At 36.9% G+C, this 16,963-nt stretch overlaps 1 protein-coding gene across 1 annotated transcript in view; it reads right to left on the reverse strand.

Moving 5' to 3' along the window:
- pot1 (protection of telomeres 1 homolog) overlaps positions 1-15,956 on the reverse strand; it is a 60,168-nt gene extending 44,212 nt beyond the window's left edge. Inside the window, exons 1-4 of the mRNA XM_073832086.1 lie at positions 15,929-15,956; positions 6,187-6,323; positions 4,620-4,698; positions 4,106-4,203 (exon numbers count right to left, since the gene is read on the reverse strand). Coding sequence (XP_073688187.1) covers positions 4,106-4,203; positions 4,620-4,698; positions 6,187-6,306 — 297 coding nt within the window. The 5' untranslated portion in view covers positions 6,307-6,323; positions 15,929-15,956. The remainder of the gene's footprint in view (positions 1-4,105; positions 4,204-4,619; positions 4,699-6,186; positions 6,324-15,928) is intronic.
- Between the last annotated feature and the right edge of the window lie 1,007 nt (positions 15,957-16,963).

Consider the following 16,963-nt stretch of genomic DNA (forward strand, 5'->3'; position numbering starts at 1 on the left):
TATGGCAGAAGTGCCGGTGTACGCAAAAGGATAAAATACAGAAGTACCTGCGTACCGGCCCACTTCAAGCACTGGAATGAACATAACATCTGTTTTAACCGAAAGCGCTGCTCCACTGCCGCTCGCTGAACAGAGCAGACGCAGATATGAAGAGAGGGAGGTGCGCGCGCATTCATTGGGAGACCTCACGCACGTTCAGCAAAACCGAAGAGCCTCAGAAACTATATTGGGTTTGTCCAATTATGTGTTTATGTATTGTTGCTAGACACTTTTCGCTAGGTTGGCAGCACTGCATCCATTTCTTTAACTATGGGCTAGGTAGTGGGTCAAACAGAAATGCGCGCTGCGTTAATCGCGCGTTAATAAAATTAGTGCCGTTAAAATGAATTTGCGTTAACGCGCGATTAACGCGTTAATTTTGACAGCCCTAATATTTATATATTCATGATGATTTCGCTAATCATAACGATTTTAATGCATTTTATACAGCCTAATATAGTGATTTTAATTTTCAGTCAAAATATTTGTAGATACAGTCAAGCCCGAAATTATTCGGACTTAAAGTTACTTTTATTCAACAGCAAGTTTTTTTGTTTGTTTTTGTTTTTTACCGGAAATGAGACAGGCTCCTCCCAAAAGATAATAAGACGATATTAGTTGCAAACGGTCACAGTCTGTGGGAAAATCCAAAAGTTCTATACCATTCCAAATAGTCCAAGCTGTTCTAAAGCATCCTAATTACCCTGATTCATTGAGAACAGCTGGATTAATCAACTCAACAGGTGAAAAACAGAAGCTCTCTGCTGTTGGTTTGTGGACAGTCATGAGCCGTTTCTCAATACCAAGTACGCAAAGTTCGGACTTGCGTCCTTCGTAGTTCGAACTTGGAAGTTTGACTTGGAAGTACGAACTCCCGAGGACGTAAGGATGCAAGTCCTGTAATTCTGCAAATGGAACAGCAGTGTACTTGATAACGTCAGTCAGCTCGCCTTTTCTACTCCGGTTATCTTCACTGCTTCACTGTATGTACTGTATAAGACGAAATATGATATCAACCACCTCTGCCTCTTTTCGTTTTCATTTAAACATATTAATACCTGCAAAAAAGTAATTCAGGGAATGTACAACATTACAGTGAAACGAAATACTATATCAAACAGCATTGCCTCTTTAACGTTTCATTTAACCTTAAACATATTAATAGCGACAAAAATGTGGTTCATGCAACGCGTTACAAAACAATAATTACAATAAAAGTGATATCAAACACCACTGCCTCTTTGTTTTCTTCAAAATATAAACCACAACTCTTTTTTTTAATAATAAAACATTAATATGTGATTTAAGCTGTAGGTGCAGTGTGTATAATACATCTGGACTTGTAAAATGAAACATGACAAGCACACCTCTGCCTTTTTTGTTAAATGTCAGTTTTAATGAAAATATTAGTCATTATAAAAGTATAAGTATAAAGTATAAGAGATTTATGTAATCGGAAATAAAGACAAAAGGAGACAATTCGGTCAAATGCATGCTAATAAATAATTTATGAAGCATAACTTTCACCTCATATGACCTGGAATAAATAATAGATTCATGAGACCAAAAATTAGCTATTAGATTTACCCAAAACGAATTATACCTCGTTTAATTACTAAAGAGACATCAGGACCAGCGGCAAACGTCAGAAGGACAAGCCGAGATGAGGCTCTCTCTGCGGGATACATGACCACTGAGCATCCGGTGTTCGCCACAAACTAGCATCTCCGAAATCGGCGAAACAAATTTTCAAATAGGCGCTGTCTTTGTAAATAAACCGCAGATTTGAGTTTAAAACAACTACATTCTCGCCTGAAAAACTCTTAAACCCACATTTCATGACACAATAACAGTAATATTTTGAAAATTATGCGGGGTTTCTCCTCCGCCATTAACGCTCGCTGATTGGTGCGAAATGCATTCTGAGATACATGGCTGCCTCAAGTCCGCACAAGTCTCCTCTTGATGCATCCTTGATAAAAGGGGCGGAGCAAGAACACATCCGGGGATTTGAACTGTACTTGCTAGATGTGAACTTTGAATTGGAACAGTACTTGGGCGACAACTGATGACGTTTCACAAGTCCACAAGAACACAAGTCCAGACAAGAACGCATATTGAGAAACGGCCATGGCTAAGACAAAGGAGCTCACTGAGGACCTGCGGCTGCGCACTGCGGCTGCTCACAAGGAAAGGGTTATAAGACCATATCTAAATGTTTTGAAGTTCCAGTGGCTACAGTGCAAAGTATTATTAAAAAATACAAGACGTTCCGCACTGTGAAAAATCTCTTTGGCCACAATGATGTAGCCTTCATTTGGCGTAAAAAAGGAGAAGCCTTCAACTCTAAGAACACCATCCCCACTGTCAAACATGGTGGTGGGAACCTAATGTTTTGGGCGTGCTTTTCAGCCGGTGGACCAGGGAACCTAATCACAGTAAACAGCACCATGAAAAAGGAGCAATACATCAAAATTCTCAACAACAACATCAGGCAGTCTGCAGAGAAACTTGGCCTTGGACACCAGTGCACATTTCAGCACCACAACTACAACAAAACACACAGCAAAAGTGGTGAAGAAATGGTTAGCAGACAAAAACATTAAGGCTACGTCTACATTAATCCGGATACATTTGAAAACGGAGTTTTCGTTTGAAAACGCTCTCCGTCCACACTAGCGTTTCCAAGCGTTTTCCAAAAGTTTCTCATCCACATTGAAACATAGGAAAACATCAAATTCGCCTTACCGCGCATGCGTAAAGCCTCCAAAATTGTACAGACATAATAAGTTTTCACGCAATTCTTCTGGCGGGATAATTTACGGAAATATCTCATCATACTGAGGCGTCTATATCGCGCTCATTCATATTTTATCTGAAAAGCAGTTGTCGTCATGTTTTGCAGGACAGCAACTGTGAGTAAATTTTCTGTCATCATTTTAGGACTGTAATTTGAGGAGTGTACAAGGTAAATCTCTTTAGCAGCAGTGTGACAGTGAATAGCACAGGCACAATTACTGGTGTAAACATAGATATCTATTGGTACAATATGCGTCACATAACTAAATATGCGTCATCGTTTTCAAAAGCCTCCGTTTTCACAGTCCACACTACAACGCGAAAACGGCGTTTTCAAATTTATTCACTTTGGAGAGCGTTTTCAAAAAGCTCCGTTTTCCTTGACAAAAACGCCGTCTCAGTGTGGACGGAAGGCCAAAACGGAGAGAAAAAGATGCGTTTTCGAAACGAAAACGTATTAGTGTGGACATGGCCTAACGTTTTGCAGTGGCCCAGCCAGAGTCCTGACTTAAATCCAATTGAGAATCTGCGGAGGGAGCTAAAGATCAGGGTGATGGCAAGGAGACCCTCCAACCTGAAAGAGTTGGAGCTCATCGCTAAAGATGAATGGGCAAAAATACCAGTGGAGACATGCAAAAAGCTGGTCAGCAATTATAGGAAGTGTTTGATTGCTGTAATAGCCAATAAAGGCTTTTCTATTGATTATTGAGAAGGGTATGAATAATTTTGGACATGCCACTTTTTGTTCAAATGTAAATAAAAGATGAGATTTTTTTTTTTCCACAATGATGCCTCTTGTACATCGTCTTATTATCTTTTGGAAGAAGCCTGTGTCATTTCCGGTCAAAAAAAAACTTGCTGGTTGAATAAAAGTAACTTTAGGTCAGAATTTGCCAGGGGTATGAATAATTTCAGGCTTGACATTGACTGCATACAGTTATTCTGGTGCATACAGTTATTCTGTGAAAAACAGCATGGACACATGCCTCATTATTTAAAAAAAAAAAAAGTTTGACTGGATTTTGTTCCTTTCAATTCAACTTTTAGCTATAATGATTGTTAGGTCAAAATGATGGCAAAAAGCTCAAGTGAGCCATTATAGAGCAAATACACAAACACTGAGATGAAAACATCAAAATCTGCTTTAGCTATATCACCCAGACCTCCTCCTCCATCCGTTTTACAGCCTGGAGCCTGAAAAATATGTACATCTACATATATTTCCCCAATAGTCATATGAATATTTGAAGGTTTTATAGAAGCCTACCCCTTGTCTGGCAGACTGGGAGAAGTCCTTGGCCAACGTGCCAAAGAAAATGACGTTGATTGATGTATGTTCAGCGGCTCTCTGAAGGGGGTCCTCCTCTGAGAAAGAGAGAAAGAAAACAGCAAGGACAGACTGAGACCGGCTACAGCTTTCATTTCAAGACTCAAAATCTGCAGGGCTGAGAGCTAAAAATCACAGGCACGAGTGAGCTTTGAACAAGCCTCTCCAGGCAATCAAATTGGCCCCATATTGTGCCTTTTTTTTCTCCACATACATCACAGTATTAAATTCAGCGGTGGTATATTAGTTAAAATTTCAATGGAGAAAATCCATTCCGGATTTTTTTACACAAATCTCTTCAAACCCAAAGCGACAGAGCTGCTTTAAAAAGAAATGTGAGGTGTGAATGCCAGACGGATTGAGTGTCGCTGCTGACAAAACAGATCAGCTTGACATGTCGCAGGTTTGTTCGTGATCTTTGTCTTTGGATTTAAATTCAAATAGGGAAACTCACCTTTGATCTCTGCTCTGAGCATTTCGATGCCATCTTTCTGTGCGCAGGATATCACGGGACCTTTGTGAACCACTTTAGCCTATCCAGAGGAAAGATCTCCTATAAGCACTTTAAAGATTGAATAGCTATAGTCACAAAGTATTAAGCCATTTCCTCCCCATATAAGCTTAAGAAAATTTTACATTTGTAAATTGATTTAATATCTTCAAATTTAAGCGGTTACATAAATGAAAGATCTGTGAGGCTTGATAAGTTGTCAAAACTATGATGCTTTTGGTTCATGCAGATGTGGTTGCACATGTCAAGACTGGCAGATCATCAACAAACTACAGGCAGTCCAGTAATTGGTTTAACCATATTTTTTCTAATGATTAACAGCTGTCAGTTTTATGGCACCATTTGGTGGGTCTCTAAGGAATATCGCCCAACAACATTTTTTTTTTGATAGTTATTTAACTTTTTTTAACTATCAACATAAGAGATATGTGCAGCCTAGCAATTAGACAGTGCCCAAACCAATAAAAAGTTTTTGTTAGATGTATATTAATTTCATATTTGATATATTTCTAATAAATTTGTAACCATTTAGATCTCAATACAACTTGGAAAATTATTAGTATTAATAATATATTTTAAAATATAATAATATAGAGGTATATGCAACCTAGCAATTAGACAATGAAAAATGAAATAATAAGAAATTGTAATATTTGTCTGTATTAATTTGAAATGCAATATTAGGTCAAATAAATCTGACCATAAATACTGACCACCAGATCTCAAAACAACTTTACACTTATTATTATTTTATGATGAAGAAAAAAATAATATATTTTAGAAATATAATAATACTAATAATAATGATAATAATAATAATCCTTATGTTTTGACAAATTACAACAATGATGTTTGTAATAATGTATATACAGGTATATTATTAATAATGTATAATAATAATAATAATAATAATAATAATAACAACAATAATGTTTTATAGTTGTAATATAAAGATTATTTAGTCATTATTTTTTCAAAGACCAGAAAAACATCATCATTTTAAAAAAATAAGTTACAGTTGAGGTCATATGCAACTACAGAAGGTTCAAACACTCAATGATGCTTCAGAAGAAAAAAACAACGCATTAAGAGCCAGGGGTGAAAACTTTTGAACAGAATTATGAAGATGTGTAATTTTTTCTCATTTTGCCTAAATATCATGTTTTTTTCATTTAGTACTGTCCTTCAGAAGCTACAGAAGATACTTACATGTTTACCAGAAGACAAAATAAGTTAAATTTACCCTGATCTTCAAATTCAAAAAGTTTTTACCCCCCGACTCTATAAATGTGTTTCCTTCTGAAGCATCAGTGAGCGTTTAAACCTTCTGTAATAGTTGAATATGAGTCCCTCAGTTGTCCTCAGTGTGAAAAGATGCATCTCAAAACCATACAGTCATTGTTGGAAAGGGTTCAAATACACAAAAATGCTGAAAAACCAAAGTGCATGTCTGTTATGGAAGCATGTGGTTTTTAAAGCAGAAACCAGTGAAAAAAATGACACATCAAACCTTGACACATCTGTGTGAGGGCTCAGAGCTTATTGTGAGGCTTGTTATAGATGTGCGCTGGAGATGAGAAGGGACCTTGGCATCTAGGTCAGATGAATCATTGACTTTTTGTACAGGCATGTTCTTTTGATGATAGCCTGCAACAACAGGAACAATAATTGATGCATATATGTTGCCGAGCAAAAGAAAACGCATAATAGGAACTCGCATTGATAGTGAGACTAAAGCAACATACGGTGCCAAAGTCAACCTCTCAGAAACAATTAAGCCTATGTGGCACCGAGCCACAAAAATAGACGCTTCATATGGCTGACTAATTGAAAATGAAGAATTGCATGTACATGCGTACGCCCGTGATAAACATGTATCAAAACTCATCTTGAGAAAATGGTGTGGATCACAAATTGCACTAATTAATTCTGAAAAGACTACAGGTGTAGCTCGCCTTCAATCAATGGAAGCAAACCTGAAATGAGAAACATCTCAAGCGGCTCCATTGAAACATGAACGTGTACAACAATCCTTCCTGATGAAATGGGGTTTGATTCAATGGAGCTGAACATCTGGGAGAGATGCTCCATCGAGGGACTTGATCTTTTATTCACCTTCTGGCCTTTGCAGCCCTCGAGCACTATAGAGTCTCGAGTCTCGAGTCTCAACCTCTCGTAAACAACATCTGCTGGATGCACATCTCTAATAAATCGAATCATAAAAAATGACTAAAATGCATTATGATCATAAAAGTTTAATGCATTGATGGAAATCAATAATCGATTAATATTACATTACCTGCAGTACAGTTTTTTTTAATATACTCTACTTTGAACATCTGAAGTACACTACAAATGCACATTTAATACAATTAAAGGGACAGTTCACCCAAAAAAATGAAAATTACCTCATGATTTACTCTCTCTCAAGCCAGTTGAGACAGTTGAGGTCAAAAGTTTACATACACCTTGCAGAATCTGCTAAATGTATTTTAACGAAAAAAGAGGGATCATACAAATCGCATGTTATTTTTATTTAGAAGTGGCATGAATAAGATATTTCACATAAAAGACATTTACATATAGTCCACAAGAAAAAAAAAATTATAGTTGAATTTATAAAAGTGACCCCATTCAAAAGTTTACATACACTTGATTCTTAATACTGTGTTCTTACCTGAATGATCCAAAGCTGTGTTTTTCTGTTTAGTGAACTGTTCAGTTTGTCCTGAACAGGTAAACTGCCTGCTGTTCTTCAGAAAAATTCTTAGCAAATTCTTAGCCCTTTTTTGTTTATTTGAACCCTTTCCAACAATGACTGTATGAGAGTTGTAGGAGAGTTGTAGCCATCTAATAAAGGCTTTTTAATATACGAAAGTGCCATGGTCATTTTGAATTTTTTTTATAGACTTTGATAAACCCTAGACCAGAAAACACCTTGACCTTACAGCACCTGGACCCCGAGACGCACTCTCTACTATCAGACTTTGTTTGAATGATTATGATTTTGAGATCCATCTTTTTCACACTGAGGACAACTGAGGGACTCTTATGCAACTATTACAGAAGGTTTAAATGCTCACCGATGCTTCAGAAGGAAAAACGATGCATTAAGAGCCAGGGGTGAAAACTTTTGAACAGAACAAAGATGCGTAAATTTGTTTTATTTTTTTTCTAAATATTTTTTTTTTCACTTAGTACTGCCCTTCAGAAGCAACAGAAAGTACTTACGCACTTCCCAGAAGACAAAGTAAGTTAAATTTACCCTGATCTTCAAAGTTAAAAGTATTCACCCCCCAGCACTCCTTCTGAAGCATCAGTGAGTGTTTGAACCTTCTGTAATAGTTCCCTCAGTCCCTCAGTTGTCTTCAGTGTGAAAAGATGGATCTCATAATCATACAGTCATTGTTGGAAAGGGTTCAAATACACAAAAATGCTGAAAAACCAAAGAATTTGTGGGACCTTGAAGGACTTTTCTGAAGGACAGCAGACAGTTTAACTGTTCAGGACAAACAAGGGACTCATGAACAACTATCACTAAACAAAAAAAAAAAAACACAGCTGTGGATCATTCAGGTAACAACACAGTATTAAGAATCAAGTGTATGTAAACTTTTAAACAGGGTCATTTTTATAAATTCAACTATTTTTTTCTCTTGTGGACTATATGTAAACGTCTTTTATGTGCAATATCTTATTCAGGTCAGTACTAAATAAAAAAATAACATGCATTTTGTATGATCTTATTTTGTTAAAAAAAAATATTTTGCAGATTCTGCAAGGTGTACACAAACTTTTGACTTCAACTGTACATCTAGGATGGCTTTTTCTTACACAAAAGCATCATATCACTTTAAAAGGCCTTTATTAAGCCCCCTGAGCCATGTGGAGCACTTTTTATGATGGATGAATGCACTTTATTTTCTTCAAAATCTCAACAGCCATTCACTGCCATTATAAAGCTTGGAAGAGCCAGGGCATTTTTTTATATAACTCCAACTGTGTTCTTCTGAAAGAAGAAAGTCATATACAGCTAGGTGAGTAAATCATTGACTAATTTTCATTTTTGTGTGAACTATCTTTTCAAGCACACTTCTTTTTCACTAGGGTGATTTTCTGATTTCACAATTTAGAACCGAAAATGTCAGTGCAACTGTAACAGTGCAACTGTCAGTGCAACATTTACACCTGTAAACAGGGCATAAAGAGCAGCAGAGCTGGAAGTGGAACCAATGGACTCCAAATCTGTCTGCTAAGCCTCAAGTCTCCAGGCAAAACACAGTAATTCTGGACTCCCTTTGGCTGAATCTATTGAGAACACCACCTGACTAGTGGCCTCAAGGTAATTTGAGTCTGATGCCCCTGGGCGAGAGTGTGCTAAACTGAGTGGGCTTATGGGTAAGAGTGTCTCCATCTTCACTGACCTTGAAGAGTATTTTTTAAATACGCTCAAAATGAAAACCACAGGTGAATGGAAAGCCCACCTCTGACACGACCACTCATCGCAATGAAAAGCCGATAAACCAAGCAATTTACAGTACACTTCACCAAAAGCACGCTGAATGAATCTTGTTTTAAAGATTTTAAATTAACACTGTCATGTGTCTCCTCACCTTCATTCAGAACTAAAGAAGCGTGACAATCAGCCGTGACTGAACTGATGTTCGCACCTTCGAACTGTCCCCTGAAAAAACCTTATTTAGACATCTTGGCACTGCGGTTGTATTTCTTTCAAATTTTGATCCAGTTGCGCTATTCGCCCCCAGACGACGTACGGAAGACATCATTACACAGGGCATCAGGATGAAGCGTAGTGATGTTGTTAGCGCTTATGAATATTCCTACGCATTTCTCCCAGGCACTCCGAAAAGGAAATTGAAACCTCCGAAGTGGAACGGAAAAGAACTAAGCCTGCACAAAGTGAATTAGGCTTTACTGTTAAAAGCACAGAATTCGGGAAAAGAAAGAAAAATCAATACATGGTGTCTAATTAATTCCTGAAGGGATTTCTCAACTCCAAACAAGAATTAATTAGCCCCGACATCACATTTTTTCCCTCCCTTTCTCCAAAATCAGAACCTTGAAACACTCACACGAGGATTCAAAGTAAAAACACACCAGACTTAACGCAGTTCCATCCTGAACATGCTTGCTGGACAACAGAAACTAGATTGCATCTTTTGAAGGAAGTATGTTTGCAGGGCAAAGAGTTTTTCTTGAGAAGATGATTTACTGAAACTATTGAGTTTTTGTGATTTCTGGTGAAGTCTGGGCAAAAAAAGCGCCCACTTAGTCATGCAGAGCTATCTGACCAGCAACAAACCATAGTTAAAGGAGAAGTCCACTTTCGGAAACAAAAAAGGGCTCTAAACGATCCCAGCTGAAGAAGGGTCTTATCTATCTTAAACTATCTGTCATTTTCTAAACAAATTGACAATTTATATACTTTTTACCCTCAAACGCTCATCTTGTCTAAGTCAAAGACTGTAAAAAATATGGACGTAGTGTCCGTGATGTCACCCATAGGATTCTGAAGAGCGATTTTGAAGCCTATAGTGGGTGGGATTCGGCCGTCGCCATCTTGGAATCGCGCCACCGCACGTCACTCCCGGATAATCGAAAATGGGCAAAAAGGCGGGACGTGGGTGGAGCTGGTTGCTGAAACCACGCCCGCCTAGCGCAACAGTGGTGACAGCAGCAGCAATCCCCCTGTCAATCAAGTGACCACGCCCTTAATTATGCTGAACTTTAAGGCTTAATATAACTTAAATGGATGAGTTATTAAAAAAATTCACCCCCCTCACAGTTGACATGAAGGGCAAAACTAGCTTTATAGACCAAAACCACTTTTTGTACCAAGCTGTAAACATACTTTTTTTCTGCTGTAAAGTTGGGCATTTTAACATGGGGAGTCAATGGGATTGACTCTCTTCTGCAGCCAGTCTCTAGCAGCCAGTCGATGAATTGCAGTTTAAGTCACTTCCGTGTTGGTTTCAATAGAGAGAGCAGGAGGTTGCCGCTTGGTCTAAGTCTGCATGAACTTTTTTTCCGGCCAATACGGGGTATGTCGAAAAAAAAAAACTTCTTATTTCTTCCCCAACTTCAAAATCGTTCTAAATCGCTGCAGAAGTACCAACCCAGTGTTTACAATGTGAATGTGCAAAGTAGATCAAACGGCCTTTACAAAAGGTAAAACAGCGTTGTAGGACTATTTTGACTTGACGAAAAAAACGAGACAGGAGTTTTTCGACATACCCTAACTGTATTGACCGTATTTAACCAGAAAAAATTTCACGGTTAAAAAGTATATTAATTGTCAATTTGTTTAGAAAATGAGTGACGTTTTATAAACTAATTTCAGGAGGAGCGCGCACAGATAATTAACACGGCCAATGCATCATCAGTAATCACTCCCTATCCAATCAGTGTTAAGGGGAATCACTATAAATAATCAAAGCAGCCTTACCTTCCTATCTCTCGTTTCAACATCCCTCCACCACCCCGTCTCCTCTCTATAGGGGGGAGCTAGGGCTGGGCGATATGGCAAAAATGTAATCTCGATAATTTTTTCCCATATTGAACGATGGCGATATATATTTCGATATAAGATGTTGATGTTGCCAGCTTTAAAATAGTATCCCAACAATGACTAAAGCCACAAAAATTAAAGGGTTCATTAAATTACATTTTAAAGTATAGTTTATTAACAAAAACAGATTACAGATTTGGCCTTAAAAATTAAAACAACTTACTGAAATAAATAAAAAAAATAAAAGTTGTGACAGAGTATGGTAAATGAGAGTAAATGTACAAAATGTAAACATAAAATTATTGTAAAAAATAATTTGTAACACATTTATTTCTTTATTATTTATTATTATAAACACAATTGTTTATTTTCTCTATTATCGGTTGAGCTATTTAAATTAGAGGCAACCACTGCATTTTGAAACAATCTACAGTACAAATATCAAAAAATTACGACACAGCTCTTTCTTAATCGTATAAAGTGCAGACAATTCAGCCATAATCAAAGTAGGCTATAGACATACACAACCTATTATAGTCTACATACTAATAACAGCCTAGATATGTCATGTAGCCTCATTTGCGCGCATTGCAAAGTCACTCTCTAAACAAGGGGGATTAAAATTGCTTTTGAATGCGCGTGCGTTTTTTGCTTTCGGTTTCAGTTTTAACAATTGCGCCAAACTCTCAGCTGAGCTGAGAGTCACTTTTCAGATAGTCAAACCACTTACGGAATTCGTGCTACCGTTTTTTGTCGACAACTTCAACATCTTTGGATAATAACTCGAGGTTAGTTTCTCTTTCGTCGCTGCTTCCACTCTCTTTTTTTTTGTCGTCTGGGTGTAAGGTTGCTTCGCAAAGTGCTGTAGAAAATGAACTTTGTACTTTGACGTGCACACGCACGCTGCACGCTGATTGGCCGCTGTCGCATATTTCTGCTGTGTGATTGGCTCTTAGATTAATCCATATCGAGCAAAAAATGTCTATAGCTTATCATCGTTGTTAACATAAATTTTATCGCGATTCGATATGATATCGTTTATCGGCCCAGCCCTAGGGGGAGCTATTGGGTTCGGGCCGATTGCTGAGCTCGGACCCTCTCCCCGGGCAGGGGGAGTGCCCCGGGCTCGGGAACGAATTTCGAGCTCGGAGCCCTCTCCCGGACAGCACGCCAAATACGCTTAACCTTATACGCTATCCTTTTACTCTGTTTATTATCAGTAAGTGGGAACTCGTGAAATGATCGTTTTGCTAGATAAGACACTTCTCCATCGGCTGGGATTGTTTAGAGCCGTTTGAAGCTGCATTTAGGAAGTTCAAACTTGGTAGCACCATTGAAATCCATTATATGGAGATAATTCCTGAAAACTTTCCTTCCAGTCGATAAGAAACATAATTTCTTATCGACTGAAAAAAGAAATACATGAACATCTTGGATGACAAGAGGGTGAGTAAATTATCTGTTAATTTTTGTTCTGGAAGTGGACTTCTCCAGCAACTTTGTTGCTACTTACTGTTTAGGGATGCATTTATCTAAATAGATTACAGTTTTTCAACTGTGAAAAAAATTTGGATATTTAAATAAATAGGATATAAAATACAATTTCCTGATAATTTACTCACCCCCCATATCATCCAAGAAGATGTTCATGTCTCTCTTTCTTCAGTTAAAAAAAGAAAATATGTTTTTTGAGAAAAACATTCAAGGATTTTTCTCCATATAGTGGACTTTAATGGGAGCCAACGGGTTGAAGGTCCAAACTGCAGTTTCAGAGGGCTCTACACGATCCCAGCTGAGGAATAAGGGTCTTATCTAGTGAAACAATCAGTCATTTTCTATAAAAAAAAAAAAAAAAACATATCTTGCACTAGCTCTCCAATGCACGTCAGTGACTTCATGCACTTTATCACTTTGAAAATGTCATGCACAGTTAGTTCTCCGGTTCAGAAAGATAGGGTAGGGCGAAAAACTTCAGCTCATTTTCTCCTCCAACTTCAAATTCATCCAGCATCGTTGTTTTATCTTTTATTGTAAAGGCCGTTTGACTTTCCTTGCATGTTCACTTTGTAAACACTGGGTTGGTACCAGAGGTTGCGTTAACCGAAAACTGTCCATCATTTACAGAATTTTTTAACAGTGACAGAAAAATCTGAAGAAAATCTTTGACTGATTACACTGAGGGTGATCTATTGTAACTTGTACCTGTAATGCCCACCCCTGTCCAAGTTGTAGATGCAGAGCTAGTGCAAGACAAGCATTTGTGGCTAAAGTATATAAATATATATATCTATATATTTTAGAAAATGACTGATCATTTCGTTAGATAAGACCTTAGATGGGATAATGTAGAGCCATTTGAAGCTCCAATAAGACTGCAGTTTGGACCTTCAGCCTGTTGATCCCCCATTGAAGTCCACTATACGGAGAAAAATGCTGGAATGTTTTCCTCAAAAAAATCTTCATTTCTTTTTAACTGAAGAAAGTGAGCAGGAAATAGTGGGAAAACTATAGGAAACTCTGCATAAAAGAAGTAGGTATTACAGATATTTCACAATAAATCAATATGCAGTCATTGATAACTAGTTAACTTGTTACTAAATGCTTCAAATTAAAATTGTGAATATCTTTCAAAGATATGATGTCCAACCTGGCAATCCATGGCAAATCAAGTGATTATTTTATCATTAAATGTTTTTGATGATGAAATTAAGACTAGACTAGACATTGTTATACCAATAAAAGGTGAATTATTTTAATAAAGCATCTCAGAATTGCAAGTTTATATCTCACAATTTTGACTTTACCTCAAAATGGCAAGTTAAATCAGATTTGTGAGATAAAAACCTGTAATTCTGAGAACACATCATTCTTGTTGCTTAATACTGGATTTGCAATTGCTAGTTTATAACTCACAAGTCTGAGAAAAAAAAGGTCCGAATTGTAAGTTATTATTAAAAAGTGCAAGACACAAACTCGCATTTGCGAGAAAAAAAAAGAATTGCAAGTTTATATCATGCAATTCTGAGAAAAAAAAAGTCAAAATTGAGTGAAAGTCAGAATTGTGAGATACAAACTCGCAATTGCAAGTTTATATCACCCAGTTCTGACTTTATATCTCACAATTGCAAGATTATATCTCGCAGTTCTGAGAAAAAGTCAGAATTGCAAGTTTTTGTCATGCAATTCTAACAAAAAGTCAGAATTGTCTGAAAAGTCAAAATTGAGTAAAAAAGTCAGAACTGAGATACAAACTTGCATTTGCGAGTAAAAAGTCAGAATTGCATGTTTTCATCATGCAATCCTGAGAAAAAAGTCAGAGCTTTGTGGAAAAAAAGTCAAAACTGAGTTAAAAAAAAAAAAAAAAAAGTCAGAAATGTGAGATACAAACTCGTAATTGCGAGTTTATATCACCCAATTCTGACTTTATATCTCACAACTGCAAGTTTATATCACGCAATTCTGAGAAAAAGTCAGAATTGCACATTTTTATCATGCAATTCTGAGAAAAAAAATTCAAAACCGAGTGGAATCGCGGGATACAAACTCGCAATTGCGAGTTAAAAGTCAGAATTGCAATTTTATATAACCCAACTCTGACTTTAGAACACAATTGCAAGTTTATATCAAGCAATTCTGAGAAAAGTCAGTGAATTGATCTTTTGCAATTTTGACCTTATAACTTGGAATTGTGAATTAATAGCTCACAAATCTGAGAAAAAACTCGGAATTGTGAGATAAAAAGCCACAACAAACTTTTTATTTTTAATTCAGTCGTGGAAACAGGCTTCAATTGTTTATAGACTGTCACAGGACAAACATTTCATTTTTGTTTTTGATATTCAAAAACTGGTTATAGACTTGAAAGTATGGTGCTTATGTAAAATGCCCAAAGATATGAGCATTGCATAACTATAATATCTCTATTCTGGACAAACAAACCTTGCAAACATTTACAGCCCTCTGCTGTGTTTAAAAGGATATATTCCAGTGTAAAAACGCACAGGGCTTCATGAACATGGTAATGTGACCCTATGAGCTCCTGTTAACAAAATAGTAATAATGCCAGCATCACAACAGCTAATGTTAGAGGAAATAGCTCCTCAGGCACATTCACCATAGATGCAGGCACCCGCTAAACGATAATGACAATAAGAGAAAGAGAAAGAGAGAGAGACAGGGTCCACTTTATTCTCTCGGAATCTGCGAGGCAAAGGTTGTTTAGCTACAATGACTGCTGGACTTTATGTAATTGAGTTTATACATTGACATTTATGCAGAACAGGGCTGCCACTAATGCCAATGCTAGCGATATTACACGAGCCATCAAATTGAAACATTATCGCTCGCGTTAAACATAGTGCACTAAAGTAAATAACTCCGATTAAAAGTCTGAAATCTTTATATTAAGACTCCCAAGATTGCAGTAGTATTTAACGCACCTTACGTATCATAAATAGACATTTCATTGCAGTAAGTAAATGTTTGTATGCATGCAATCAAACGCAGCCACATTAATATGTGCAGAGCCTGCAAAACAGTGTAAACACTTGCACAACTGACGTAAACAACAAAGTTAGCGGTTCTAGCTAACGTCCTGCTTAAGTTACTTAGTGCAGCAGGCTGTCTAGCGTATTCATTCCACATATATATTTGCATCCGTGCATCTTTATATTTTTATTCGACAGCTGAGAAATATCGCGTTCATCTGACATGTCAAACTCACCGCACGCTGCTTCAGCCTTCAGCTTCCTCCTCCTGAAGGTTTGAATAGGCGCTTACTGTACCGGATATTGCGTCACTGGTTGGCGTATTTAAAAACCCGCGGAAATCACATCGTTTGGGAGCAACATTTGCCTTCAGAAAATGGTATTTATTGACACGGAATAGCTTTACTCAAGTATGAAATAAGAAAGCAAAATAATGCTTCCACAGTATTCAAAATATGTGTTGCTTTCAGTTTAATATAATATAATATAATATTATAATATAATATAATAATAATAGCTACACTACCAGTGAAAACATAACAATAACAGTTTTTTAACAGTACGATTTTTATAGCTTTAAAAAAAAAAAAAAAAGTTCCTCACCAAGCCTGTATTTATTTGATCCAAAGTAGCCTACAGCAAAAACAGTACATTTTATTATTATTACATTACCTTTTTTTAATTAGTATATATACATACAGTGCATACAGTCAAGGCTGAATTTATTCATACCCCCTCATAATTCTGACTTAAAGTTACTTTTATTCAACCAGCAAGTCTCCTTGCCATCACCCTGATCTTTAGCTCCCTCCACAGATTCTCATTTGGATTTAAGTCAGGACTCTGGCTGGGCCACTGCAAAACGTTAATGTTTTTTTTTTTTGCTAACCATTTCTTCACCACTTTTGCTGTGTGTTTTGTTGTGCTGAAATGTCCACTGGTGCCCAAGGCCAAGTTTCTCTGCAGACTGCCTGATGTTGTTGTTGAGAATTTTGATGTATTGCTCCTTTTTCATGGTGCCGTTTACTGTGATTAGGTTTCCTGGTCCACCGGCTGAAAAACACCCCCAAAACATTAGGTTCCTACTGAACTAAACAATTATTCTTTCAAGAATTATTCTTTCATGAATATCATTTGTGTCTAAAATGCAAATGAAGATTATTTAGGCATATTAAAGATCCATTTCCAAAAGAACAAACACAATATAAGATTTGAAAAGTAAAAAAGTTGTAATAACTGTAGTATATTCTCAGCTTGTGAAAATGACAACA

Source organism: Garra rufa, chromosome 25 (assembly GCF_049309525.1).
Source record: "Garra rufa chromosome 25, GarRuf1.0, whole genome shotgun sequence".
Taxonomy (NCBI): domain Eukaryota; kingdom Metazoa; phylum Chordata; class Actinopteri; order Cypriniformes; family Cyprinidae; genus Garra; species Garra rufa.